Here is a 12,273-nt window from a genome sequence, read left to right on the forward strand (position 1 = left end):
TTCACAGCTCCCTGTACAACATGAAATACCATATGCCATTGTCCCTGTCAGGAAGCAAAGGTTTCCCTGGTCTGTGCCTGTGCCTATGTTTATGCCACAGAGGAGCTGTGGTCCAGTGCCATCTTTTATTGATAAGGCCAGCAAAGGAGAAATCTAATGAAATTATCAAAGCTTTGAATTAATTATGAACTTGAATAGGAGAGCTAAGCTCTCTGGAGCCAAGGATCTCATTACCCATGCATTCTCATTGCATTCTCTTCTGGAGCAGAAGGCATTTTCAGCTACAGCTCTTAGCTTGGCTTTGGACTTTATTCAAACTTGCTAAACTGACATCCTCTTCTTACTACAATGTGGCTGCTAATGTCCATGATGATTAATTTAATTCTGCTCTGGATCCACAGGAGATGTCAATAGGTTTTCTCTGCCCCTCCTTCCGCTTTTTATTATTTTTCTTTCTCTCTTTTTTTTTCATCAAATTGGATATTATACGAGTTTTTATCTTTTGGAGGTCATGTGAGAAGCTTTCAGAATTCAGGTGTAGCTTCATGGACTGTAGTGATTGAATTAAAGTTAAGAACTATATTATATCTACTATGTATTCCCGGGATATTTAGGTAAGCTCAAAGTCAAGTATTTCTTCTTTGAATTTTGAACACCAAACAGAAGTTTTTCTTGCCTGTTTCTACGTTAGAATTAATCGTGTAGCAATAACTCCCATGGTCTTAACAGCATTGTTCATATTTCTGATGTGCATTGTGTGGGAACTAGAGATCTCACTTTGTGGGCGTAGCTCATACGTCTTATGCTCCTTGATGGGGAGTACTTAATGTTTGCTTTACAATTCTGGTATTCCTTTTCCCAGTAATATGAATTTTCTTCCTTTCTTTTCTTTTTCTTTCTTTTTTTTTTTTTTTGATGAACAAATCAACCTCTGATTGTTTTAAGTTTAGTAGCAAAATCAATAACAACAAGGTTTCAATTTGCTGTTGGGGATGATTCTTCAGTACTGTCGTATAGGTTCAAAGCATCTTATGGCAAGCCTTTTCTCCTTGCTTTTGAGACCCATTATTTATGAATTCCTAAGCTGTAGCTCATCTATCTTAGTAAACTACAGGCTACTGGCAATTTTTGTAAGCAGTGACTAACTTTGCTTTACAGAGTCAGTGTTTTAAGGTTTTTGAATAGTGGGGGATGGGAGAATGATAGTCTTTGCTTTTCCTTTTCCTGTTTACTTTCAGTGAGTTTTTTTCCCCCCATTTATTCTCTCTATAGGCAGCTGCAATATTTAATTCGGCCTTTGGAAGTTTTTTGGTAAGTAAACATGGTTTAATTTATCTTTTATAACTTTTGTTGTGATGATTGTATGAAATATTTAGTGAAAATTGGACTTTTTTTTACTATTTGGTTAAATATAAAAGTTCTTGAATCCTGTCATATGCCATTATCCATACCCTAAAGAAAATTAATAAATAAAGGAAATATTCTCTTATAATATAATTTGGAGGCTTGGGTTTAATATTCCATTTAATGGATTCAAGGAATCAATTAAAACACTATGTGTCTCCTTATAGAGGTATGTCAATATATTGATCATTTAATGAGGTCTTTTAGATTATTATTATTTTGTGTCATGGGACTGAGGATTTTGAAAAAGGAAACATGACCCAGCTGGTCAGAAAGGGAATGCTAATTTACTTGTTGACATGTCATTTATTTTGTACATTTCACTTTTAAAGAAGCTACTGTCTTAGATACTTCTGAGAAATCTATGTGAAAAAAAATTTGAAATGAGGAAATAACTAATGAGTAATTTGCAAGAAAATACAATATTTTTTGACATGTGAACTATCAATTGTATATAAAAAGATTAAAAATAGTTCAGCTTTCGTAAGTGGAACCAATATAATTATAAGGACAATACTATTTTAGCATTTTTTAATCATTATCTTTTAAACAGATGATATAAACAAAGACTTGGTTTGTGTTATGAAAGAATGAGAAAGAAACTGAGTTTTCTGTCAACTGAATATTTTATTTATACCTTCCCTAAAACTTTGCTAAATTGATGAAAACAAATTAGAATATTGTATTTTTAGATATATAACTCATTAACAGATATGTGGTTACAGTGATTTACAAAAAATTGAGAATGAAATCAGTGAGGTATATAAGCTGGTTCATGAGTCTAGGCAAAATATCAATTACTTCTGTTTAAAATGCTCTTTATGTCACTTATTATTGTATGTATTTAAATGTACTTGAAGCTTTAAAACATATTGTTACATAGTGTTAATTCTGTACAGTCCTATATAGCTTTTAATGTCCCAATGTTACAGAGCTTTTAATGATGTAGCTTCTGCAAAATACATGCTTAGATTCTATCTTATTTTTAAAGAAGTAGTAATATTATTCCCGATGGTGTATTATTATTATTGGGTTTTAGAAGAGAGGTAATAGAGTCCATTTAATGCAAATGATCTCTTGAGCTACTTATTTTAGACTCAGTGATATTTTCTTGTCATTATTTCACATATCCAAGTATTATTTTCTATATGTTGTCACAATTGACAAAATAGTATCTGTAAGATACGTTCTTGCTGTAAGCCAGTTTTTTTACATGGTTTGGATTTGTATATATCCACTGTCGAAACGTGGTTACCTAAACTGGATCTCCTACTCTTTAAAATGTCTGGTGTAATTGAGAAAATAACTTTGAGGCAATTGTCTGAGTAACTAAAGCAAAATACAGTCCTTTAGTTGGAGGACAAGCTCACTAAGTACAGTTTGAGCTTTGCACTGACTGACTGTATGAACAATAAATGTATCATGTTATTTGTTCTATCAGGCCCAATTCTTTGATAAGATCCAGTGAAGTAAAACTTGTTCTAGGGATTCTTTCAGATTTTTGTTATGCCCTTTCACTTTTAAAACGTTATGCATTCTCACTCCTTAGTCTTTTGCTCTTTTTCCTCTCTTCACCTTTTTTTCTTACATTAATGAGTCAATCGAAAGTATTTATTGATTTCCTGCACACAGAGGTGGTTTTCTAATAGCTGTAGAGGTGCAAAAAAATACAACATGGTCCCACTCTGCTGTGGAGATAACACATAGAAAAAGAAATACAATGTAAGAGCTAACAAATCAAACAAAAGATGTTACTAGGTGATGTATGATTATCAGATATGAACTCTGGGTTGAAAGGTCGGACGGAAACAATTTCGCTGCTGGGCCTTGAAGTGTGATAGGACTTAGCTAGTCAAGAAGAGAGGAGAGGAAAAAGGCATGAACAGTGGCAGAGAGGCAGAAGCATCTTCCACTTTTTCCCCTTCCCCTTCCTTTCCCTCCTTTTTCTTTCCCAAAGCTGAAAATTACCAGAAGGGGTTGAGAATAAAAATTATGATTGGAGATGTTTTGCTCCAGTGTTGTAAGGGAAAGAACTCTATTCCTTTTTCTTCCCTCTCCACCATAGTTACAACAAACCTTGGATTATGAACTATGTGCAAGTCTGAACTAAATCAGTTAGAATTAGGCTCAGCTTATTTACCAGGAAAAAAAAAATAGTGGCTTGGACAAAGGTAAATGTTTATTTCTCTATTATGTAAAATCTGGAAGGAGGCTGTCATGGGAGCTTCATGGTCTCATTGTGTACGGAGACAACCGTCTTTCTCCTGCACCATCCACAGCACACAGCTGCCTTCATCAGTGTTACCTTATGGTCCAAATGGATAGCAAGGTATCCATTGGATACCTTGGGAAAGCACAAAAGAGCTCCCCCAAAAGCTAAGTCTGCTTTCTTTAAACAGCATTCCCGGAACTCCAACACCATACTTGCAGTAATATCTTATTGCAGAATTTAGTCATATCATCCTACCCAGCCACTGGAGAGGCTGGGACATGTGGCAAATTGGTAAGAGCTACAAACTGAATTTCTGTAACTAAGGAAGAAGAGAATGTATAAGAGGCAGCTAGTGCTTTGTGCAAAAGAGCAGTGTATAGCATTTGTCAAGGGTTTGAAGAAAGAGGTTAAGCTTAGTTGAATGATATGAGAAGGCTTCAGGGAGAAGTTGGTGCTTGAGTTGGACTTGGGTAAAAGGACTTATTTTAGAGGAGGAAAATTCCAAACTATAACCTTCATGTTTTATTTTGTTATTCCTAAAGGGTGGTACTTGTTAAGAGGTTTTTTTTTTTAAATTTTCTTTATAAATGAAAAATATTCACCTATCCTTAAAATTTAGGATTATTGGTAGTAGGATGGTTTCTAGAGTCAGACTGGGTTTAAATCCTTACTTGACTGAATACTATTCTAACCACAAAACCTTCCATATATATAAAATGGGGTAATGATAGTACCTAAACTATACAGTTGAGGTAAGGATTAAATGGGATAATCTATAAAAAATGCTTGAATGATGTAGTAGAAATAACTGGTCTAGGTTTTGTCCAAGTTCTACCATGAATTTTTTGTGCATGACCATGGACATTCATAAAATGAAGAAATTGGTTATCTGTGGCTAAGCCCTATAATTCTAAGATACACTGATTCAATGCTTATTCTCTGGTTATGAGTGACCATTTCTTTTGTATTTAAAGCATAGAGTGTGAAAAGGCTATTTATTTTGGATTACATTAAAACTTTGAATGAAGGCCTTTTACTGAAGAATTTTTGAAGAATGAACTATTTGGGCATTCTTGTTGGTTTTCAGACATCTGGGTGTACCAAGTAAACTACTGTACATATTTATTAGCTAGTTTAATAATGTCCCAGGTCTAATTAAAACAGTGTTTTTAAGAACTAATTGTCACAGAAAACTTTTTTTAATGTAGCTAGGCTGATAATAACTAATGATAGTTGAATTCAATTTACATAAATTTCAGGCCAAGAAAATATTTTAAAATTATGCCACAGAGGATTGCTTTAAGTTAAGAAGTTAATGTTATTATCTCCTCTCATTTAAATTGTTTGGTTTATAATAATTGTGGAGCATAATAAGTGTTTTGAGATTTCCCTCGATGAAATTTTAATAAAATTTGATAGTCAACCACCCTGAATAATGAAAATGTTATCAAAATTTATATGTATATCTATTTTTTCTATGTAAAACCATGTATTTCAAGTTCAACCATTTCATATGTTGCTTCCTCATCAAATGAAAGATTTTTTAAAAATAGATTTAGATATTGGCAACTTTTTGAAAAATTCCAATTGAAAAATCATTTCTTTAACTTAAAAAGATTCAACTATGTTGAAAAAAAATTGATCACATGATTTGTTAGACCCTGAGCATTTTTGGTTTGGAGGCTAAATTTCAGTGTTTCCATGTTCTCAAGAGTTATACGTTAAAGTTTAAAAGGAAAAAGTAGAATTTTTTCTTTTTAGATTCCTTAGCCTATTTTATTATTTTTGATAGCTCCTAATCTTAAAGGGAAACCCTAGTGAGTGACGAAGTCGATCTGTCAAATTGAGTTTCGAATAACTATGTTATACAGCATTATAGTAATTCATGGCAACATAAATGTAAGGAGTTCTGAAACAGTAGCAAAGAATTCTAAGCAAAGTTAAATCATTTTTGTGAATTGATAACACCTAGTCTAAAAAAGATCTTTAAGAGTCACTGTTTACTTTCTAAATCTCGTCATTTAAAGTATCAAGAAATGGGTTTATTCTACATAATTCTCCTTTAAAATAGTCATTTCCAGAACCAGCAGAAGCTATTCTAAGATGAATAATTTTATTTTTTTTTATGCCAGACCAAGGGTTAAAAGAAACTCCTTACCTTGAGCTGAAGAACTAGCCAGCACATATTTTTCTTCCCTTACCTGTTCTGTCTTCCTCCTTTGCTTTGGCTGATCCTCCATTACTACCCATCTTTGTAGAAAGATTTAATAGTTAACTGATGCTGAAAGAAAATAGTTGCTGAAATAAAAGAAGTCTCAAACACAAATGCCATGTTTTAATAACTTGGGATATATGTTTATCACTTTATTCTTCCTTTCTTGTAAATACAAAAATGTGCTCAGCCATACTCAGAACGGTTAGAGAGGAAGCACATTAACTTTGTAACTTGTTTGATTGCTGTGCAACACTGCTTTTTGAAAATCAGATCAAGAGGGCTTCCCTGGTGGCGCAGTGGTTGGGAGTCCACCTGCCGATGCAGGGGACGCGGGTTCGTGCCCCAGTCCGGGAAGATCTCACATGCTGCGGAGCGGCTGGGCCCGTGAGCCATGGCCGCTGAGCCTGCGCGTCCGGAGCCTGTGCTCCGCAACGGGAGAGGCCACAGGAGTGAGAGGCCCGCGTACCGACAAAAAAAAAAATCAGATCAAGAATCTCAAATAAAAAAAAAAAAAAAAAAAGAATCTCAAATATTAACGAAGAAGGTTAAGGGTGGTACCATACAAGGCTTAATTGTTAATTTGGGTTTCCTTTCATCTAAATCTAGGATGTCAGTTTTTAATTCAGTTTGTTTACGGAATACTCATTTTGTGCAATACTGAAAACTATGCCAATTTTTTTCCTTAATTTGTTTAAAATCTTAACCAACCTGTATTATTCAGTTGAGATCTTTGTTTCCCCTCAAAAGTTCATGACTTGTTTAAAATACAGGTTTTTATTTTCATTAAGCTTAAACACCAGAACAAACAACTGAAGTTTTGAGCAATATTCAGTACTATCTTACAGGATGTCATTTCTTACATTTATCCTTTTATTGCTAAGGACTCAATAAAACCAGGATTTTAAATATCATCCTGGGCTTTAAAGTAACTTATGAACTATGTTTGGACAAGAGGAAGCTAGTTTCTACCTTTATAAAGCAGAATCCATCATCATTCTATGCCTTTCATTTGTTCACCTCTTTGGGCAGATGGACACCATGAAAGCTGGATTGCTGAGAACAGACTACTTCCTCTTTAAAAAATGCCATTGGGTCAATTAGCAGTATGGCACAAAATAGGAAAATAGCATATAAAATTAACACACATATACTCAGAGTCAATTAGATTCAAGGCACTTTTCCAGATACTGAAGCAAATGCACAATACATAAATATGTGAAAAAAATAAGTAACAGTAAAAGAATTAAGAGGACAGGAATTGCCTTGAAGGCAGTGTCTTCCAAATTTCAGGCACCTTTATGACTTTTGCCATGTCAACATATTATTTGTATTATTAAGTTAAATAAAACTCACTTTTAAAATTTAACTTTATTTTAAAGTGAAACTCTACATCAGCACGTCAAATAAAAACCAATCTTGTCATGAAGAGAAGGTAACTGAAGTTAAATCAAATAGGAAAAAGCTATCATTAATTTGTACTCTGCTGCCTACACAAGGCTCTGAGTCCATGCCTACCCTCCTTTTGATAAGAAGTGGAATTAGCGTCAGTACCTAACCAAGAACTGTCTCTTCCTGCAATCTGAAGGATTGAAAAAGATTTTTTGTAAAGAGAGTAAGTTTTATTACAAATTCTCTGTCTCTGTGTCGTTTGCTTTGACTTCCACTTTGGGCTTCACGTTCTTAGGCTCTGGGAAGCACTGTCCCCTAGGGTCATTTCTCAAATCATTTCAGCAAAGAGGTGAATTAAAACCATTTTGGGAGGTCAAATGAGGAAACCCCCAGAATCAGGGACTCTGGCAACATGAATATATTCGTGTTTCTTTCATTAGAATATATTCTACCTAACGCTTGTCCAGAAAAGCAGTATGCATGTGTGCCAAACATGTTTGTAGACGTAAAAGTATGCAATATCGCTTTAGTAAGGAAAACCCCGTGATAGTTGCATTTGGATTCATTTCTCAGACAAATTCTTATCTGAAGTACAGTCACCGTAAATAAAAAAATGGTCTTCGTTACTTCATGAAAATGTATAGAATCCTTACCTACTCCATTATAGCAGCATAATGCTCTATGCCGTCTGACAGGACTTGTGTAGCAAGTAAATGCATTAGTCACAGTGACCATTTTTCTTGCAAATTTGTGACATAGATTTAATTATAGGAATGACCAGCAACTTACAAATCTAATTTTGGTGGAGGCTGAGGCAACTTTTTTTTTTATTTTAATAATGATGGATTTTTTTAAAAGCAATGATTTCATTACCATTTAAAGAAATCTACTGGTGTAGAACTAGTCAATTGACTGAAATTATTTTATTACCCTTTAACATATGCCACGTACTTTCATTTCTATTTTTATTAATTTTTAAAATGTCATCATTCCCAAACTGGAAAAGTACTTGCTCCTGTACCGATTTAGGTAAAAATAAATAAATATAAATTTGGGGGGCGAGGCACAGGATATTTGTAAAGGGCCTCCTAAGAAACACAATCCTAGTAGTTGGTTAAAAGCAAGACTATTTCCTTAATTTGAATCCAACCTAACTACAGAATTGCTTAGTCTATGGCCTTTAGTAGGAGATACCCACTAGCTGCTAAATGATGATAATGTGTTAGATAGTTCTCGTTTCTCCAAACTAAAAATTTACCATGATTAACCCAGTTATTAAGCTAATATTTGGGGGATCTGGGGATAATAGTGTGGTGAGCCAAACAATTAAGTTTCATGTCTTCATCTGCATTAGTGATTCTTAAGGTGAGAATATCAAGTCCCATGGCGGGGGGAAGGGAGGAGGTAATCATTTTCATTCTCAATATACCTCATTGATTCAGACCGAATTGCCATTCCAAAATATATCTGGGCATGGGAAAGAAGCAGGAGGGCATCTGAGCATGCATAAACTGTTTAAACTTGTGGATTCTACCAACCAGAAAGAACCTTCCCTTTAATTACTGGTCTTTAGGAAGAAAGCAAAGTTAGACATCTAAACTCCATTGCGGACTCAGGTTTTCAAGTAAACACTTAGCACTTCTAAAAAACAATGGTCTGTGTTATTGGAAATGGCAGACTGTAGTTTGAAATTAAGAAATCAAACTTTTTTTTTTAGCTCAATTCATTGTGTGTCATTGTTTCCCCTTATATCAATTTTATTAATTAAACATTTATGGACTTCCTGCTAGGAAGTAGCCTACTATGTGCTAGGCTCTGGGCTAGGTTTTAGAGCTAACTAACTAAATTTTACATATATATATATATATACACACACACACATATATATATATATATATATATATATATACACACACACACACACACACACATATATATATATATATATATATATATATATATATATATATGTATATGAGGTCTTGGCTTCAAGGCATATAAAATTCCTGGATTTTAAATGTCATTTTTCACAGTGTGATTACCCAGGCAACCTGATTCTTAATTACCCCTAAATGATGATTTGCTCTCACAGAGTTTGAGGACCACTTATTCTGACTATATAACTTCAAATAAAGCAGAAGATTAGCATCTCCAATTATTAAAATAAAACTCTTTCATTTTTATTGAAATTCCAAAGAAAACTGAATTTTAAGTTCATGTGTCTGCCAATATAGATGTTTTTAAAAAGCAGCTTATCAGATACTAGATTCAGTTTGTAAGTATATCAAAAGCTGACTTAGAAAAGTACCTTACGGTATATAACTTATTCTGTGGGAACATTGTGTTAAAAATTAACTTTTTTAAAGCTATTTTAATTGTAGTATAGTCAGTCCTCTGTATCCTTGGGTTCCACATCCAAGAATTCAACCAGCTGAGCTCAAAAATATTCAGGGGAAAAAAAAAAAAGATTCCAGGAAGTTCCAAAAAGGAAAACTTGAACTTGCTGCAACTATTTACATAGCATTTACCTTGTATCAGGTATTATATGTAATCTAGAGATGATTTAAAGTATTTGGGAGGATGTGCATAGGTTATATGCAAATACTACATTATTTTATATAAGGGACTTGAGTGTCTGTGGAGCTTAGCATCTGTGGGGTTCCTAGAACCAATTCCCTGCAGATACTGAGGGACACCTGCATATGTTTAATATCATATGAAATCACCAAATTGTTTTCCAAAGTGGTTGTACCTTTTAACATTTCTATCAGGAATGTTTGAGGAATCTAGTTGCTCTATATCCTGGCCAGCCCTAGATTTTAGCAGTACCTTTTATTTTAGCCATTCTAATAGGTGTTTAGCGATACATCATCATAGCTTTAACTTCTAGTTCCCTAATGGCGAATGATGTTGGACATCTTTTTTTGTGCTTATTTGCCACCTGTGTATCTTCTTGGGGGTGTCTGTTCAAATCTCTTGTCTATTTTTTAATGGGGTTGTTTTCTTATAATTGGATTGTGAATTTCTAAATATGTGTGAACACCAGTCATTTATCAGATATGTATTTTGCAAGTGTTTTCTCCCAGTCTGTGGCTTGTCTTCTCATTTTCTTAATGGTGTCTTTTGAAGAGCAGAAGTTTTAAATTTTGATTAAATCCATTTTTTTTTCTTTTATGGCTCTTGGTTTTTGTGTCCTCTAAGAAATTCTTGTTTAATCCAAAATCACAAAATTCTTTATGTTTTCTTCTAGATGTTTTATAGTTTTTGTTTTTATATTTAAGTCTGTGATCCATTTTGAATTAATGTTTGTACATGATGCCTTATATGAGTTGGGATTCATTATTTTGCATATAGTTGTAGAAGTTTAAAGTTTTTATGTCTGTCAAATGTATCCATCTTTCCCTTTATGGATTTTTCCATAGTCTTTATACTGATAAAGCCTTTCCCTAATCACAGTATCAGATAAAATTTCACATGTATTTTCTTTTAGCTTTATAGACAAAATGCATACATAGTGTATGCTTAAAAGTAAAGCCTGTCATACAGGAGTTAACAAATACAAATAACAGTTTGAAAGTACTTCACCTGATTAAGGTATCATTGGTTAAAGAAGTCAATTTCTGTTGCTGCTGTGGCCCTACTGTTGTTTTTTGTTTTCTTTTCATGTAAGTCCATCTTTGTAGTGATACTGTCATATCTACATAGTGACATATATGCTTGTCCCTGAAAATAATTAGATCAGTATTCAAGACTGTTAAAAATGGTTTCTCTATCTTAGGATATTACCCATGACATTAATATAATTACCTAAGATAAAATTATTCATTTGAAGTATAAAATGGAGATGTACATAGAATAGTGATTGAAAATTATAGAAACCTCCTTTTGATCTCTATCAATTTAATTTGCAAATATTCACACAAACTAACAGTAAAATGTTTCTACTTGGAGGATTGTTGAGTAAGGTGAATAGCTCTCTTAGTTGCAGAGTTTCAAATAATAGAGGACTTTTAAAAGATAAAATATGATTTAAAAAACCCTGATCTATTTGATTTTAAATTTTATAATTGAACAAACTGTACTGGTCAGGGGAAAGAAAATTTTCATGATGAGAACATGGTATCTTGGAAATTAAAGTCAAAGCATCACAGCTCTCCAGGCTCATGAGATGAACATTGATTCATATTTTACATGTCCATTGATGGTTGTACTCCGAGTATGCAGTTTGTACATTTTCTTTCTCTTTTGACAGAACCACATACGTGTTTACTTTTCCTGGGTAGCTTTTTCTGTGATGTTTCTAATAAGTAGAGTAATTAAATTAAAAATTTCCACTGTGTTTATAGTTTTACTGTAACAGTGCTTGGTCTAGTGGTCAGTATTTGTGGTTTAGTTTTTCATTATTCAGGCAACTCTCTTAAAAGTAGTTATTTTCTAAAGTGTTCCTACGTTTTCACTTGAAAGCTTGTGATATTCTTTTTATCCATTTATTTAGGAAGGATAATGTTTATTAACATTATTGTGCATTTGGTTATTCTCAAGAACCAAAGTGGTGCGTCCTATATTCTTTCTCACCATCCTATTGTTATTGTAAGATAAACTATCTTCACATACTACTTTCATATGTTACTCCTATGCCTTAATGCCTTCAGTGGCTCTTTATTGCCCACCACCCAGTTGGCCATTCTGGAGTCTTCTCAGTGCAACCCCATCCCCTCTCTCTCCGGCATCCTTCTTACATTCACATTTTAACTGTTGATTTACTCTTTCCTCCCTTTCCTCCAACACTTGGGGCTCCCACCTCTTTGCTTATACTATACCCATCCTTTCCATATCCTATCCATCTCTCAAAAGCCTGTATGCCCCTTCAAGCAAGTTCTCCAGCTTTTCTTTTATGGTTATTTAGCTCTTGAGATGACTTTCCATCTAGATTGCAACTGCTTGATATAGTTAGCTTAAAATTCTGATCTTGTCTCCCACCTCTGGCTCCTTCTGTGATCCTGCTCTTATTATTTTATTCTAAAATACTTAGCTTCTAACATTATATATTTAT

At 33.7% G+C, this 12,273-nt stretch overlaps 1 protein-coding gene across 1 annotated transcript in view; it reads left to right on the plus strand.

The window, feature by feature from the left end:
• Positions 1-12,273, plus strand: part of SLC10A7 (solute carrier family 10 member 7) — a 248,309-nt gene that overhangs the window by 73,608 nt on the left and 162,428 nt on the right. Inside the window, exon 5 of the mRNA XM_079919492.1 lies at positions 1,273-1,311. Within this exon, the coding sequence (XP_079775618.1) occupies positions 1,273-1,311 (39 nt within the window). The remainder of the gene's footprint in view (positions 1-1,272; positions 1,312-12,273) is intronic.

This window comes from Stenella coeruleoalba (genome assembly GCF_951394435.1).
Source record: "Stenella coeruleoalba genome assembly, chromosome: 4".
In the NCBI taxonomy this organism is placed as follows: Eukaryota; Metazoa; Chordata; class Mammalia; order Artiodactyla; family Delphinidae; genus Stenella; species Stenella coeruleoalba.